The following is a 19,080-nucleotide window of genomic DNA, read 5'->3' on the forward strand; positions in this document are numbered from 1 at the left end:
GCAATTACAGGACAGTGAAAACTAGGAATATTCAGGACAGCAACAAGCTTTCAAAAATGAAACATGTTGGACACAATACTGTGACCAGTTTATTGGAAGTCTATTTAAATGCAGAAAAAAAAACATAAGCCAAAAGTATTCCAAAGATATTTATGTTTATTGTTTTAAATTAAATAGAAAAACACATTAGAAGATACATGTTCTATATTTTAATGATTCCAGAATTTAGCTCCAACACATTTATCTTAAAATACAAAGTATCTGTGATTAATTTTTATTGAAATTTAAATCCTTCCTATTTTAAAGAATAACCTTCCAGTGAGAAATTGAGACCTGAATTATTTCACAGTATTATGCTTGAATATAAACTTTGTTTTAAGGAGCAAAGGAAGTTTACTACCATGAATAGTAAGTTTATCTTTGAGAAGAAAGGGAAATCTGCTAAAAGAGAAACATTAAAAAATCATTTCCTGATGATTTTTAATACTAAAACAATATTTGATAATATGCCTTTTATAAGAAATTTTGAGAGCAAAATCATGGCAATATGCTCTTCTCCTTACTATAATGGACCATAGTAATCCTTCTACCAAGAATAAAATCACCAATTTCAGGGGGTGATTGCTAAAAGCATGCTTTGTAGGAAAATCCTATTCTCCATGAAAGTAAAATACTTATATCTTTAACCAAAATTTGAGCCATTATAAATGCCACATTTTACATTTGCTATTCTGATTCAGGAAGAATAATGAAGCTTGGAGGGCAACACATTTAGTTTTTATGACATTATAACATATGCATTATTGTTTTACTTCTGTACTCAGGAATCTTTTCAACTGTCCAACTAAACAATTTAAAATTATTTGGGAAAAGGAGGAAGGGAGTTTACTTTATTTATATTCCTCAGTTCAACTGAAAAACCAAAGAACATCTTTATCTCCTTTTGGGTTCTCAATATATTTCAGCATCAAAGTAATTATTAGGGCTTTCACTTCATTAAGGATAAAGCAGTGAAAAATTTAACCTTATATTTCATATTCTGGATATTCAATGTCATATTTGATGAAAACTGGATTCTTATTTATTTTACAGTAAAACTATCTTAAAATCCTGCAACCTTGCCTTACCTTATCAACCAACAATAATTTGTTTATCTCTTGAAAATTGAAAGCTCTCATTTACTGTATTCTTGCAGTAGGACACAATATGCATAATCAATAAAATGACAAGCCAACATTCTGCACTGTATCTGCAAAGCTGCATTTGGCAAATACACTGTATTTGGCAAAATTGAAATGCACTCTATAGATTACAAATATAAAAACCTGGAAAAGAATATGCCAAAGATTAACTGCAAGAATATACATTTTCTGTTATCAGTTTCTTTCCCTTCTCCTGAAGAGACGTGTTTTATTTCAATTCTAAGCAGTAATTTTTATGAACATTAATGGGAATCTATAATTTGCATATTAATTTGACTTTTAAAATAATATTATGTAATTGGCAAAATAAAAATGTCTTATGAAACATCATAAACTTTTTTCCATGTATATGTCAGCCAGACTCTTTTAAGAGATGCTAAAGTAAGAATAAAAATGAGATATATTTGGAAAAAAATGAATTCATTAAATATTGTGATTAAAGAGATGATGTAGATGCATATTGAAAAAATAATTGTTCTTCACATTATATTCATATACATTATATAAAGTATAAGGGAGAAATTTTTGTCAATACAAATCTACATCAACTCTTTTTTAAAACAATATTTTACTGACAGTATTTGTTTATTCTTTGATTACACAATGAATCTCAATGCATTACAGGGAGCTATTTCCAAAGTAGGTTGTATCTTAAGGCAATTAGATCTATATAGAATGAGTGGAAGTGATGAAAAACTAGATGATGCATATACAGTAGAAAAATGCAATCATAATGTAATTTGTACTAAATCTTGGTGTTTAGTACAGAACTATCCTGTATGCTTTATGACTAATTCTGCCATAGCCTGAAAGCATCTACTGACATTTCAAATACATTTGTACAATTTTTTCCCAGATTAGTATTTTCAATGAAATCAGTGGATTCTTTGATAAAATATTACTCTTGAATTTCCGTATTTTCTTTACATACTTGCATTTGAAATAAAGAATTAGTCACTAGTAAAAAGAAAGGGCATTATTTTATTCAACATTTCTTTTTTATTTAAGATGAGCATTCCACTTATTTTCTATTGGTGAGAAAAGATGTGCTATTAAGACTACATAAAGATTTCTAAATTTCCCATAAACTCATTATCATTTTAAGTACATTAAAATTGTTGTCTTGGGCTGGGGATGTGGCTCAAGCGGTAGCGCGCTTGCCTGGCATGCGTGCGGCCTGGGTTCGATCCTCAGCACCACATACAAACAAAGATGTTGTGTCCGCCAATAACTGAAAAAATAAATATTAAAAATTCTCTCTCTCTCTCTCTCTCTCTCCCCCTCTCTCTTTAAAAAAAAATTGTTGTCTTGTTGATTAGAAGAATTACTACTTCAGTGACCTACTGATGAACAGTAAAATATAAGTGGTGTACCAAAATTAGCATAAAGATAGAAATACATGACTGAAAAGTGAAGCCTACAAATGAAAGGAATGAAGAGGGAAAAAAAGAAAAAGAAAGGAAAGCAATCTCACAGGAATGAACTCTGGGATTCCCTAAGAGAAACTAAGAAAGGTTGCAGAAATACTATTCAGGAAAATAGAAGAGTTTCCTTTTGTTTTAGAGGCCTTTATATCAGTTCCTTATCCTTCCCAGTATTACGATGTGTCACATGGTTGATTTAATCCAGATTTAATCCATGGTTAATGCACAATTCCAGTGATACCTGATATGTAGGTAAAATCTCCTTAGCTCTGGTTACCATGTCAGTAAAAGATAGTCTTGTCCTGTCAACCCCTGAGCTAATGGAAATGCAAATAACAGATGGTGGTTTCATTAAAGATGATGAAATAAAAGCATTTACAGTTCAATTTCCTGTTCTTAAGGCCTATCAAAAACAAAACAAATTTAAAAAGGGATGAAAACTTGGGAAAAAAATAAAACCCTTTCCATAACTAACTAATAACTGACAATAAACTGTGATGACTAGCTTTCCACTTGGACTAATAGGAGAAACCAAGTTAAAATGGCATGTATCATGGGAAGGGCATATATTTTATGAAGTGTCATGATCCTTAGATATCCTCCAAAGATGATTTGTTTGAAGCTGCCATGAGAAACAGCATATACACAGGCAAGAGAAAGGCAAAATCTGCTTCCATACAATTCAGTTATATGTTCCCAAATGGTACGAGATGGAAGTAGAGGGGAATAAATGGCTAATAGCCTACATATGATAGTGTCTGCTGGATCATACAGATTAAAGTGGGGAAATGAGAGAGAAGGAACAGTAACCACCAGCAATAAAGGCGTAGGGAAAGTAAAACTGAGAGATTTACACTGTGAACTACAGAGACCTCTGGATGTCAAAAATAGAGAAAAAATATGGCCTCTGGGAAGAAGATAAAACAGATTTGGGGAGGTGGGCTTGACATCTGAAATTAAAATAGCTTCTGTGGGCTGATCTGACTCACCCTCCCACTACTTCCCACACTAGAGTTCAGTAAATAGCTGACTTTGTTCAGTGATTAATAGAAAGAAACCAACGCAGAAAAAAGGCAGAGGTAAAGATTGATCCCACTAAGAGAGAGTTAGAAGTTCAAAGAAGATATAATGTCTTCAACAAAGGGAAAATAAACAGCAGAAATGATAAAAAATGGAATGGTAGAGCAAAAGAATACATGAAATAAAAAATTATGATGTTTAAATTACATTTGAAATTATAAAATAAAAAATCTAAACATAAAAATAATTACAGAGAATACTATGAATAGTTATAGAGGTAAAAGAAATTTTACATAACTGGTATTCTTAAAGAAAAAAAACTTGTTTAGACATATAAAAGGAGAAAAGTTTCCCAAAATAATGATTGAAATCTGAGATTAAAAAGCATAGAGCCCTTAAAATGTCTTGTTTTGAAGAAAATTACCTAAATATCAATGATTTCTTCAGTTTTACCTTGGTATTTTTATCTTAAATTGAGATAAATTCAAGTTAGTTATTAGTTAACCAACAGCACATATAGCATAGATCATATCTGGGTCTTATATTTTGTGAAATTGTCTTTTAATTAATCTACTCTTCTATACAAACATATCCATACAAAGGTATGACACGATATTCACAAAATGTTAATTTCTGGGTAGTAGAAATTTGAAATTGTTTTAAAATTTTGAATGCCTTTATTTCTAGTAATCATGTTTCATTTTACAAAATACAATGAATTCACTGAGTTAAAAAGAAAGTGAAAGGAAAGGCAGAGATTAAAAGGAAAAATGAAAGATTTCAGTTGATCTACTACTTTAGACTTACGGCCCTCCCATCCACAGAGAAATGAGATAATTTCTCTAAAATACAAACACAAACATGTTAGTTTTATCTTAAAATCCTACAAGATTTTTAACAAATTGTCCCAACAATCTGAATCTAGTCTAACTTTTAGCAAGTTTCACCTTATTGCTAAGGTGAGGTGATTGAAAAATGACCTTTCAATTCTCCCTAATCCAGCCCTGCCAGGTCTTTCCAATAACTCTCATTCGCCTGGATTCATGCTTTCCTCACTTCCCTTGAACCATCCTGAACTATCTGGGCTAAGTTTTCCTTGATCTTTCTAATTTCCATCTTGTCTCAGACTTTAGATGGTAATAAAAATGTGCTTTTATTTATTGTTTGTTTGTGAAAGCAGGGTGGAGTGGGGCCAGAAGAAGACCAAATTATTCTATAAATTTCACTCTAGTATCATCTCTGTGAAGCCTTCTCTGTTATTACTTTATTTTCCTCCCTATCAGTAAACTTATGAAGTTATGTGCATTCTTTTTTCATCATCTATATCAGTGATATGCCCAGAAATATTAGAGCTGGAGGAAAAATATGCAAATTATATGGTCAATATTAATGTTGATCATATAATTTGCATTTTTGTTTATCATGGATTTTTGCATGAATTTTTATTTTTTAAACAATATTGATTAAATATTTACTATGAGTATTGTAGGTTTTGAGATACATATGTTGGTGCCTGAGGAGTATCCCTATAATCTTTGCCTTACTCTATACAATTGAAGCATTTTATTGTACTCCACAATTTTTTGTATATACATCTATTGTAGCTGTTAGACTGTGACCATGTCCAAAGAAAGGGACTAATTTTGTCTTTATATATCTAAAAGTCAGCATGGTACCCAATACTGGGAAGGAGCCCATTAAATAAAGATGAATAAAAATCCAGGAAAATAAAATAACCAATATTCTTTAACAGGTAAAATTTTTCATGGGGAAATACCCAATCTAACTAGAGAATCTTTCTGGACAAGGTGGTATATACCCTGTAATCTCAGCAGATTAGGAGGCTGAGGCAGGAGGATAAGCAAGTTCAAAGCAAGCTTCAGCAATTTAGCAAGGCTCTAAGCAACTTAGTGAGAACCTGTCTCAAAAAATAAAAACGACTGTGAATGTGGCTCAGTGATTAAGAGCCCCTGGATTTAATCACTGTTACAAAAAAGAAAAAGAGAGAGAGAAAGAATCTTTTTTGATGAGGAGGATACCTTAGTTTGATGTAAGTCAGAGTTTAACGCTATTAAATAGAAACTTTTTTCCAATTTTCATCTATTTGTGACTCAAAATATTGAATGTATGTATTGCAAGGATATGCCAGTATTTACTATGAAAGAATATTAAGCACTTTAAAAACTCAGGTACCATTTAATCCATCCCCTTCCTGTTATAAATACGAAATCAGTTCTAGAGTGGTTTAATTGTCCAAAACCACAATACACTCAGAATTAAAATCAAGTGACCTATCTCTTCAGTGCTTTTCTCCTAGAGGTGGTTCACAAATCTAGAAGAAGGGATCATTGGAAAACAGGAGTGGAGAGTGGAGTTTTTGCCCCTCATACAGAATTAGCCCTAACAAATTTTTGCTTTTTGTATTGCCTGAGACAAAATTATTGCTAAGGTGAGGTGATTGAAAAATGACCCTTCAACAGTTCATTTCAGCCTTTTGCTTTTATCTTTGTCACTAACTTCTCTGTGACTCATCTCATCTATTAAAGAAGGTGACTCTACTCTGCCTACTTTAATTCAAGATTTGTCAGGCCCAACCTAAAATGTATGTTTTCTAAGGACTATGTATATGCACAAATGAAAGTCATTTTTAACTGCGGGTTAATCATGTAAATATATTTGTATAACTAGTCATGCTTGGAGGAAATGAAATGATTATGTAGCAGTTAGTGAACAACTCAGATTTGAAAACTGGATACAGATACTCTACTAGTACAAAATGAAATGATTATGAATTTCACCTTTAAAAGACGGGTATACAAAAGCTCCATTCTCAACCAGAACTACTATTCTTTTTTTTTTTTTTTTTACAAATTACAAGGAGTTTGGGATCCCCTAAGTATTCTCATGAGATTTTCTAATGGGTGAAGAGTCATTGGCTCGTCACAGGAGTGTTTTACTGAATGTACCTCTGAGTTATTAAGCAGACAGGAATGATGACAAAAGTGAAAATCATTGAATGAATTTGATGGACTTTAGTTTGAGAAAATAAAACACACATTATTATTAACACTGCATGAAAGTGAAATAATTCCTTTCTGTACTAATGAGTAGGCTTTCTGGTGAATTTATTTGAATAAACAATTAAGAATCCTGGGCTAAGTTTGTCCTTTCAGGGTTTGGCCACCAATTTATTTTTAAATCTTCGTATACCAGAGTCAAAAAACAAAACCAAAACCAACCAACCAAACAAACAAACAAACAAAACCCAAAACTTCAGTAAGTTCACCTGGATCTATGATCTATAAATTTAAAGTCATTTACTTTTTATCCCCTTAAAACCTACAAAATTTAAAGAGGAATTTTCTTTTTTAAAAAAGGAAGTCAGTAAAATATTTCTTAAGAATACATGAATAGAAAAGCAGAGTAAGTTTTCCTTACCAAAGAAATAAAGTCATTTTGTCTGAATACTAAATGATCAGAGTTTCAAACCACAATTCCAAGCAATGACCTCAAGGCCAGTAATCTTTTCACATTCATAAAATAATTTATAAGCTTTTTGGTACAAGTACTCTTTATTAAATATATACATATATACAGATTTTACTGGGCCTCATTTTACTAAAATCAATTTGTGAATGAGGGATTTGGACTGGATGATTTCTAAAGCATCTTTCAGCCTTAAAATGTACTGATTCTATGAAATACCTAGAGATAGATTCTTGTCTAAGAAGGATTCTCAAATATGATTTACAATTAATATTTGTGACATTTTACAGGGTTCATATACAACTATTACAAGGCAATACAATAACTAAAAAGTTGATGCCAATTAATTTATATAATTTCTTTTCTAAAAAAATAAGAGCTATTATCTGCAAGGTGGCCATTCTATCAAAACGTTCCCCCAAACACTAAGAACACTTTCATTCACACACACCTAGAGCAGGTAGAAAGAGATACATAAGAAAAATCTGGAAGTAACACAACAACCAAATCAACCCAATAGAACTAAATTGAGCTGCATAAGACAGTGCAAGAAATTCAATTAAGTTGTTAAGCTTTGTAATAAAAGAAAAGTCAGTACGTGAAAATCCTGTTGAATTACATAACAGAGTCAGTGGCATCCCACCCTGTGGCTATGCATTTTTTCTTCATTTCTTTCCTTTGCTGCTTTCATTGTAAAATACTCACCTTAGTTATTAAACCTTACCCAAACTCTCAGAAAACAAATACAAAATCTACCTGAAAGTACAGAACTATGGACACAAAAAAATGTCCGAAGTTTGGCATTTCAGCAGCTAAGATAGATCCATGTTGGGAAAAACATCTAAAAAGTTCTTATTTATGAATATTTTGTGATTCTATTTAAATTCAGTGATCCTTATCAAATTTGAGACACATAATCTATCAGATCTTACAGGCCCAGATTTTTATTTCCCAGATACATGGTGCTTTTGTCACTTACAGAACAATCTGTACCAAATTTTCATTGTATTTTGAAAACCAGTTGCTGAAATCCTACTAACATTGACTTATCTCAAAGTAGCTAAGTGAACAAATATACCTGTTATCCTCTATCAATGGAGGAGAAACAATATTGTGGATATGATGTTGACTCTAACTATATTTCCTTCATTAAAGAATGCAAAGTCCTCTGCTAGGCTATAGTTCTTCAGCATGCGTTGACTGTTCTACTATTTTAATAATATTGTAGGTAACTGTGACAGAGCTTTCCTAGGACACAGTGTCTAGGAGAGTGCCTGGAACACAAGAGGCTTTAGGCTCTGAATAAGTATGCAGGGAGTAAATACAGTACACACCTGAATGAGCTACTTTGAAAAAGAATTCATACAAGGAGTTAAACTTTGGCTCAGAGCACAAAATTTCAAGTCAACCTTTAAGTACTGTTTGGCCAACTTATGAAAGGAAACACATTTCCCCTGGTCTATGTCTTTGTTTTTGACACTGCAGAATTTTCACTCTATTGATCAGTGTTTGTTTTCTTCCGTTTTCCTTTCACCGATGTTTTCTTTAATAGGGAAAATCCTTTTCTTGCGGGTTCTAAGAGAATCTCCAAAGGTCACTGCATATGACATCAAATAAATGATTCTGGTTAAGGGCAATGCCACTGGGAAATTTAGGGTGGCTGGTTGATATTCATTGGGTATTAAAAGTTTCATAGTCTGTTTTCAAATTTCAATGCAAAAATGTGCACCACATATCTTTAATAGCCCTATTACTCTTGTTTCAACTTTCCAGGATGGTCTGTATTCCATCTAATTTGAATGCTGAATAGATCCTTTTTAAACCCTCTTTCTGAAAAGAAAAATGGTTCACTTTCTCTTCACTGAGGAATTAATTAACTCTCCCAATAACCGGCTTATATTTTTTAAGTGGAAAAATTACATAGAATTTTTATTTTAGTAAAGAATAATTATATTTAGAAACATTTAAAAAGATAGTCTGCATTTTCATCATCTTTTAGGAAACTACTATAGCAACAAAATTACATTAGACTTTCTGATTTCTCCATAGTGTCCTTAGATAAGTAAACAACCCAATAGACCATGTTAAATGCCCCAAATGTGACTGGAAAGAGAATACGGGCATATTTGTCTATTTTACTTGTGCCAGATCCAGCAGGTGGAGGAGCAGGAGGAGGAGCAGAGGCCGATGACTTCCCAGAAGCCCCTGGGGTGTTAACTGTGGTCTTAATTCGCTCCAGTCTTGAGCCAAACACACGACGAGTAGAAGCAGATCCAACTGATGTTTGTCTCAAGACACACCCAGTTTGACTAGGAGTAGGAGAAGGAGCAGATGGAAGTGCTCTTGCAGCAGATATCGTTTCGGCTGCATTTGCCCGGCTGAAAGGGTTTGGACTGGAAGCTAAGTATGACTTAGATGTGGCTTCAGAGGATTCTTGAACAACTGGAGAAGATTTGCTAGGATGATTTCCCACCTCAGTTCTGTTGCCAACATCAGATTCCGAGTGGACCAAGGCATTTGTTCTTTTCCTCATGTTCAAACTGGCATTTGTATTCTGAAAAGGTAGTTTAAAATTTTAATTGGTTATGTAACTTTTTTTTGTAGATTTCTACAAAATTTAAAAGGATGAAAACACATAAGTCCATCAAAGAAACCTTTATTAATCTGCTGTAGCTACTCAGCTTAACTCAAAAGTATTAAAATACATAGCAAAAAAAGTATATACCTGAAACTATGAATCAAAATCTTATATTTCAAAATATGATCCAATCTATAAATAGAGTTAAAATACTTAAAGAAGAGTAGATTTTATTACTACTTATACTTGTTTTTAATTTAAGAGTACATAACTATACTTATAGAAGGTCTTTGTTCAGTTTTATTACAAATAATTATTCTGTAATATGTCATATACCTTTTAGAGTTTTATATATGTTTAAGACCTTTATTTATAAGTTCTTCTGCACAAAATAATAATGGTAACATCTACATGTATATTATGGTTTGGATATGAGGTGTCCCCTAAAAAGCTAAAATGTTAGGCCCTGTAGGGATTTTCAAAGGTGAAATGATTAGATTACAGCAGTAGCAGCCTCATCAGTGGATTAATCTATTTGATTGATTGATAGTTTGAATGGATTACAGGCTAGTAATTGTATACAGGTAGAGGACGTAGGTCACTGGGTTTGTGCCCTTGGGGATTGTATTTCGTCCCTGGCTCTCCTCCCTGCCTTTGGGCCCTCCAGCTTCCTGGCTGCCAGGATCTGAACAGCATTCCTCTGCTACACCTTTCTTTTTTTTTATTGGTTCTTCAAAACATTACAAAGCTCATGACATATCATCTTTCATACATTTGATTCAAGTGTGTTATGAACTCCCATTTTTACCCCAAATACAAATTGCAGAATCACATCAGTTACACATTCACATTTTTACATAATGCCATATTAGTAACTGTTGTATTCTGCTACCTTTCCTATCCCCTACTATCCCCCCTCCCCTCCCCTCCCATCTTCCCTCTCTACCTCATCTGATGTTGTTCAGTTCTCTCCCTTGTTTTCCCCCCTTTCCCCTCACAACCTCTTATATGTGATTTCGTATAACCTTGAGGGCTTCCTTCTGTTTCCATGCAATTTCCCTTCTCTCTCTCTTTCCCTCCCACCACTCGTCTCTGTTTAATGTTAATCTTTTCCTCATGCTCTTCCTCCCTGCTCAGTTCTTAGTTGCTCTCCTTAAATCAAAGAAGACATTTGGCATTTGTTTTTTAAGGATTGGCTACCTTCACTTAGCATAATCTGCTCTAATGCCATCCATTTCCCTGCAAATTCCATGATTTTGTCATTTTTAGTGCTGCGTAATACTCCATTGTGTATAAATGCCACATTTTTTATCCATTCATCTATTGAAGGGCATCTAGGTTGGTTCCACAGTCTAGCTATTGTGAATTCTGCTGCTATGATCATTGATGTGGCAGTATCCCTATAGTATGCTCTTTTAAGGTCCTCAGGGAATAGTCCGAGAAGGGCGATAGCTGGGTCAAATGGTGGTTCCATTCCCAGCTTTCCCAGGAATCTTCACACTGCTTTCCAAATTGGCCACACCAATTTGCAGTCCCACCAGCAATGTACACGCGTACCCTTTTCCCCACATCTTTCTTCCAAGATATTCTGCCTTACTTCAGGCCCAGAGTGATGAAGTCAGCAAACCATATACTGAATGAACCTTTGAAATCATGAGCCACACATACAATCTTCCTTCTCTAAGTTGTTCTTGTCCAATATTTTGGTCATAAGAGACTAACAGCTAACTAAAACAATGACATTCCTTACTTTAAAAACTTTAATTTCGACACTGAGCCCGGATCGGCTGAATTCAAGCTCCCGTTCGCCTGCGTCCCGCAGACAAACAGCTGTGACTCAGCACTAATCCATCCGGCTGAAACAACTGGTCAGCCCTTCTCATCCTACGGAGGTAAATGCCTACCGAGCCTTCATAGGTAGTGGCCATAGGTTTGAAACGGGGCTTGGGAGAGACAGTAAGGACCCACCCGTTGCATTGATCGCCCGGCAAAGGGAAACAAACTGTCGCCATTTGCAAGAGATAACACCATGGCAGAGAACTGACATCATCAGACTATGGCGGAGGACATAACTTCATTGAAACCTGCGGCTACAGGTGTGTAATCCCCTAGCCTTCCCTCTCCACACATCGGGGAAACCTTAAGGGCCCCTCCCAGCTCTCCCGTAAGGGCCCCTCCCAGATCTCCCGTGAGCACGATAGCCAGACCGAGGGAATCAGAGGTGGCGCGGGACCCACGGCGCGGAACTACCGCTCCCACCAGGGCTGACAGGTGAGGTCTCTTGCACCAGCTACGGGAGGAGTGGCTACCGGAGGGCAAGTAAAATTCGCTGAGGATTCTCAGCCCCAAGCTCTACAAACTTAGGGTCTGAGGGAATGGCAAACTGGGAGAGTGTGCCCAGTCATTCATGAAAACAGGGCTCCCGGGAACAGCAGACCTGGCGTGTAGCCAGTATTGTGGTGAGCGGCACCCGTGAGAGGGGCCTGGCTAGAGGAAAAGTGGGAAGTGACTAGACACAAGAGGAGGCCCTAGGCACTCAAGATTGGAGACTCGCCCAGTCTGGGAGGAGCTGATGCACAGTGATTGGTTCCCGCGTATTAACAGGAGAAACTTGGCCTGGTGGGCACAGCGCCACCTACTGGAAGAGAAGTTAATCAAACTCTAAGACTGCGGTTTTTTTTTCCCTCTTTTTTTCTTTTCTCTCTTTTTTTTTTTGATTTGGGTTTTTCTTTCATTTTCATTTTTCTTTCTTGTTGTTTTTTTAAATTTTTTTTTACAATTTTTTTAAAATTTTTTTTCTTCTAATTTTAATTTTAATTTTTTTTATAATTTTTTTAAATTTTTTTTCTTTTTTTATTTCCTATTTTTTTTCTTCTTTTCTCTTTTCATTTCTTTTCAATTATCTTATCCCCCCTTCCTTGAATTCTACCTGCTTACTCTCATTCTCTTTAGTGACTTCTTCCCTTCCCTTCTAATACCTTTCCTCCCAAGCATCTAATAAATTTATAGGAGTAAACAGTAATTCATCAGTCAAACAGAACAAGAAGTAACATGAGCAGCTTCAAAAAGCAAGGAAGAAAAGGAGTACAAACAATGCAGGACAGCCTAAATATTCAGGAGGACCTAGAGTCATCAGAAAAATGGTCATATAAAGAACTCAAGGAACACCTTAGACAGATGGAATGGAACCTTAAAGAGGATACAAGACAGCAAATTCAAGCAGCAAAGAACACATTGAGAATGAATTACATAAACGGATAAAAGAAGAAGTTAAGCATCTTTATCAGGAGATAGAGATTATAAAAAATAATCAAACAATAATTCTAGAAATGAAGGAAACGATAAACCAAATTATAAACTCAATTGAGAGTATCACTAACAGAGTGGAGCAAGTAGAAGCCAGAACATCAGATAATGAAGACAAAATATATCATCTTGAAAAGAGTCTAGCCAACTCAGAAAGGCTGGTAAAAAATCACGAGAAAAACATCCAAGAGTTATGGGATAACATAAAAAAACCAAACTTATGAGTCATCGGGATAGAAGAAGGTACAGAGATTCAAACCAAGGGAATGAGTAACCTGCTGAATGAAATAATTACAGAAAACTTTCCAGAAATAAAAAAGGAAACAGATATACAAATTGAAGATGCATACAGGACACCGAGCACACAAAATCACAGTAGACCAACGCCAAGACACATTGTTATGAAGATATCCAATATACAGAACAAAGAGAAAATATTAAAAGCTACAAGAGAAAGGAGACAGATTACATTCAGGGGTGAACCAATAAGGTTAAAAACGGATTTTTTATCACAGACGCTGAAAGCAAGAAGGTCATGGAACAATGTATTTCAAACACTGAAAGACAATGGATGCCAACCAAGAATTCTGTATCCAGCAAAATTAAGCTTCAGGTATGACAACGAAATAAAAATCTTTCATGATAAACAAAAGTTAAAAGAATTTGCAGTCAGAAAACCAGCATTGCAAAGCATTTTGAGCAAAACACTACACGAGGAAGAAATGAAAAACAATAACCAAAACCATCAGAAGGAAGTGCCTCGGTAAAGACAGAGGGTGAGGGGACAGATAATCATGGAGAAACAAACTAAATTTTTTAAAAAAAGGATAAATAACCAAACATGGCTGGAAGTACTAACCATATATCAATAGTAACTCTGAATGTTAATGGCTTAAACTCTCCAATAAAGCAACATAGGCTGGTATCATGGATTAAAAAAACAAATCCGACAATATGCTGCCTCCAAGAGACACATCTGATTGGAGAAGACATACACAGGCTGAAGGTGAAAGGATGGGAAAAAATATACCACACACACGGTCCTCGTAAGCAAGCAGGGGTGGCCATCCTCATATCAAATAAAATCGACTTCAAGACTAAGTTAATCAAAAGGGATAAAGAAGGACATTATATACTGTTAAAAGGAACCATTCACCAACAAGACATAACAATTATCAATATTTATGCACCAAATAATGTTGCTGCGACATTCATAAAACAAATTCTCCTCAAGTTCAAGAATTAAACAGACCACAACACAATAATTATGGGTGACTTCAACACACCTCTCTCACCATTGGACAGATCCTCCAAACAAAAATTGAATAAAGAAACTATAGAACTCAATATCACAATCAATAACCTAGACTTAACTGACATATATAGAATATATCAACCATCATCAAATGGATATACTTTTTTCTCAGCAGCACATGGATCCTTCTCAAAAATAGACCATACATTATGCCATAGGGAAACCCTCAGTAAATATAAAGGGGTGGAGATAATACCTTCCATTTTATCTGATCATAATGGAATGAAACTGGAAATCAATGATAAAAGAAGGAAGGAAAAATCCTACATCACATGGAAAATGAACAATATGTTACGGAATGATCAATGGGTTACAGAAGACATAAAGGAGGAAATCAAAAAATTCTTAGAGATAAATGAAAATACAGACACAACATATCGGAATCTATGGGACACAATGAAAGCAGTTTTAAGAGGAAAATTCATTGCCTGGTGGTCATTCCTCAAAAAAAGAAAAAACCAACAAATAAATGAGCTTACACTTCATCTCAAAGCCCTAGAAAAGGAAGAGCAAAACAACAGCAAATGTAGCAGAAGGCAAGAAATAATTAAAATCAGAGCGGAAATCAATGAAATTGAAACAAAAGAAACTATTGAAAAAATTAACAAAACTAAAAGTTGGTTCTTTGAAAAAATGAATAAGATCGACAGACCTTTAGCCATGCTAATGAAGAGAAGAAGAGAGAGAACTCAAATTACTAACATACGGGATGAAAAAGGCAATATCACAACAGATGCTACAGAAATACAGAAGACAATTAGAAATTATTTTGAAAACCTATATTCCAATAAAATAGAAGATAGTGAAGACATCGATAAATTTCTTAAGTCATATGATTTGCCCAGACTGAGTCAGGAGGATACACACAATTTGAACAGACCAATATCAATGGATGAAATTGAAGAAGCCATCAAAAGACTACCAACCAAGAAAAGCCCAGGACCGGATGAGTATACAGCGGAGTTTTACAAAACCTTTAAAGAAGAATTAATAACAATACTTTTCAAGTTATTTCAGGAAATAGAAAAAGAGGGAGCTCTTCCAAATTCATTCTATGAGGCCAACATCACCCTGATTCCGAAACCAGACAAAGACACCTCAAAGAAAGAAAACTACAGACCAATATCTCTAATGAACCTAGATGCAAAAATCCTCAATAAAATTCTGGCGAATCGAATACAAAAACACATCAAAAAAATTGTGCACCATGATCAAGTAGGATTCATCCCTGGGATGCAAGGATGGTTCAATATACGGAAATCAATAAATGTTATTCACCACATCAATAGACTTAAAGATAAGAACCATATGATCATCTCGATAGATGCAGAGAAATCATTCGACAAAGTGCAGCATCCCTTTATGTTCAAAACATTAGAAAAACTAGGGATAACAGGAACTTATCTTGACATTGTAAAAGCTATCTATGCTAAGCCTCAGGCTAGCATCATTCTGAATGGACAAAAGTTAAAGGCATTCCCTCTAAAATCTGGAACAAGACAGGGATGCCCTCTATCACCACTTTTATTCAATATAGTTCTCGAAACACTGGCCAGAGCAATTAGACAGACGAAAGAAATTAAAGGCATAAAAATAGGAAAAGAAGAACTTAAATTATCACTATTTGCAGATGACATGATTCTATACCTAGAAGACTCAAAAGGGTCTACAAAGAAACTACTAGAACTAATAAATGAATTCAGCAAAGTGGCAGGATATAAAATCAACACACATAAATCAAAGGCATTTCTGTATATCAGCAACAAAACTTCTGAAATGGAAATGAGGAAAAACACTCCATTCACAATATCCTCAAAAAAAATAAAATACTTGGGAATCAACCTAACAAAAGAGGTGAAAGATTTATACAATGAAAACTACAGAACCCTAAAGAGAGAAGTAGAAGAAGATCTTAGAAGATGGAAAAATATACTCTGTTCATGGATAGGCAGAACTAACATATCAAAATGGCGATATTACCAAAAGTTCTCTATAGGTTTAATGCAATGCCAATCAAAATCCCAAAGGCATTTCTTGTAGAAATAGATAAAGCAATCATGAAATTCATATGGAAAAATAAAAGACCCAGAATAGCAAAAGCAATTCTAAGCAGGAAGTGTGAATCAGGTGGTATAGCCATACCAGATTTCAAACTATATTACAGAGCAATAGTGACAAAAACAGCATGGTACTGGTACCAAAACAGGCGGGTGGACCAATGGTATAGAATAGAGGACACAGAGACTAATCCACAAAGTTACAACTATCTTATATTTGATAAAGGGGCTAAAAGCATGCAATGGAGGAAGGATAGCATCTTTAACAAATGGTGTTGGGAAAACTGGAAATCCATATGCAACCAAATGAAACTGAATCCCTTTCTCTCGCCATGCACAAAAGTTAACTCAAAATGGATCAAGGAGCTTGATATCAAATCAGAGACTCTGCGTCTGATAGAAGAAAAAGTTGGCTCCGATCTACATATTGTGGGGTCGGGCTCCAAATTCCTTAATAGGACACCCATAGCACAAGAGTTAATAACAAGAATCAACAAATGGGACTTACTTAAACTAAAAAGTTTTTTTCTCAGCAGGAGAAACAATAAGAGAGGTAAATAGGGAGCCTACATCCTGGGAACAAATTTTTACTCCTCACACTTCAGATAGAGCCCTAATATCCAGAGTATACAAAGAACTCAAAAAATTAGACAATAAGATAACAAATAACCCAATCAACAAATGGGCCAAGGACCTGAACAGACACTTCTCAAAGGAGGATATACAATCAATCAACAAGTACATGAAAAAATGCTCACCATCTCTAGCAGTCAGAGAAATGCAAATCAAAACCACCCTAAGATACCATCTAACTCCAGTAAGATTGGCAGCCACTATGAAGTCAAACAACAACAAGTGCTGGCGAGGATGTGGAGAAAAGGGTACACTTGTACATTGCTGGTGGGACTGCAAATTGGTGCAGCCAATTTGGAAAGCAGATTGGAGATTCCTGGGAAAGATGGGAATGGAACCACCATTTGACCCTGCTATTACCCTTCTGGGACTATTCCCTGAAGACCTTAAAAGAGCATGCTACAGGGATACTGCCACATCGATGTTCATAGCAGTACAATTCACAATAGCTAGACTGTGGAACCAACCCAGATGCCCTTCAATAGATGAATGGATAAAAAAATGTGGCATCTATACACAATGGAGTACTATGCAGCAATAAAAAATGACAAAATCATAGAATTTGCAGGGAAATGGATGGCACTAGAGCAGATTATGCTTAGTGAAACTAGCCAATCCCTAAAAAACAAATACCAAATGTCTTCTTTGATATAATGAGAGCAACTATGAACAGAGCAGGGAGGAAGAGCAGGAAGAAAAGATTAACATTAAACAGAGACATGAGATGGGAGGGAAAGGGAGAGAAAAGGGAAATTGCATGGAAATTAAGGGAGACCCTCATTGCTATACAAAATTACATATAAGAGGTTGTGAGGGGAATGGGAAAATAAACAAGGAGAGAAATGAATTACAGTAGATAGGGTAGAGAGAGAAGATGGGAGGGGAGGGGAGGGGGGATAGTAGGGGATAGGAAAGGTAGCAGAATACAACAATTACTAATAGGGCATTATGTAAAATTGTGGATGTGTAACCGACGTGATTCTGCAATCTGCATTTGGGGTAAAATTGGGGGTTCATAACCCACTTCAATCTAATGTATGAAATATGATATGTCAAGAGCTTTGTAATGTTGTTAACAACCAATTAAAAAAAATTTAAAAGTTAAAAAAAATAAAATAAAATAAAAGTAAAAACTTTAATTTCTAAATGCCTGGAATTGATTTTCATGAAAGAATCTTAGGCAATCATACACGTTAGTGAAAAATCTAAAAATCTGACATATTTTAGTTTTCATCAAATTAAAATAGTGAAAATATAAGGGAACATTAATTGATTTTTATTTTAAAATTTATTTATTTAATTGTACCAGGTATTAAATCCATGGGCGCTTAACTATTGAGTCACATTCCTAGCCCTTTTTATTTTTTTTATTTTGAGGCAGGGTCTTACTAAGTTGCTTAGAGCTTTGCTAAACTGCTGAGACTGGCTTTGAACTTGCGATCCTTCTGCCTTGACCTCCCAAGCTTCTGGGATTACAGGAATGCGAATGTGTCACCATACCCAACTGGAATATTAACTTTAAATAAGAGACTGTATTAGACATTACACAGCATCAACAAATGGCTGCATAAATATCTGAAATCATACCACTGACAAATAAAGAGCAATTAAATAAAAATGTAATTCACTATTTTCCATCAAATTGCTTTATTTGTAGAACAAGGCTATGTTTGAATAAAATTTCATGGTTAACCATTAAAATCAATTCCTCTCATGATGCAAAGGACACAATAAATATAGCCCACTATAGACTGTCCATACTATGAAGTAAAGTAACAGCTCAGATGGTCCCTAAGTAATCATGTCTGACTTGAGAAAAAAGTACACTTTTTTGCAATAATTTCTCTTCCCTGATTATATTTATTTTAAGTTATGTTAAGGTTATATAATATCTTCTCTCCCTACAATTTTGTGAAATAAATGCTGGGTGAAGAGATAGAAAAATAGAAGGGAGAAAGAAAAGTAGCTCATAAGTGGATGACTGGAAGGAGCCAGCCTTGAAGGACAATTCACAGATAATGTATAAAGTAGATAAATTGTACACAATTAATTGAGAGTT

General features: G+C 34.8%; 1 protein-coding gene across 5 annotated transcripts in view; it reads right to left on the bottom strand.

Moving 5' to 3' along the window:
• Positions 1-9,152: 9,152 nt before the first annotated feature.
• The window catches only part of GABRA4 (gamma-aminobutyric acid type A receptor subunit alpha4), a gene marked incomplete at both ends in the record, with an annotated part of 70,483 nt that continues 60,555 nt past the window's right edge, over positions 9,153-19,080 (bottom strand). For all 5 annotated transcript variants that reach the window (XM_081304161.1, XM_081304160.1, XM_081304163.1 and 2 more), the window contains one exon: positions 9,153-9,686. In XM_081304161.1, the coding sequence (XP_081160287.1) occupies positions 9,153-9,686 (534 nt within the window). The remainder of the gene's footprint in view (positions 9,687-19,080) is intronic.

Source organism: Spermophilus citellus (genome assembly GCF_964194105.1).
Source record: "Spermophilus citellus genome assembly, chromosome: 8".
Taxonomy (NCBI): Eukaryota; Metazoa; Chordata; class Mammalia; order Rodentia; family Sciuridae; genus Spermophilus; species Spermophilus citellus.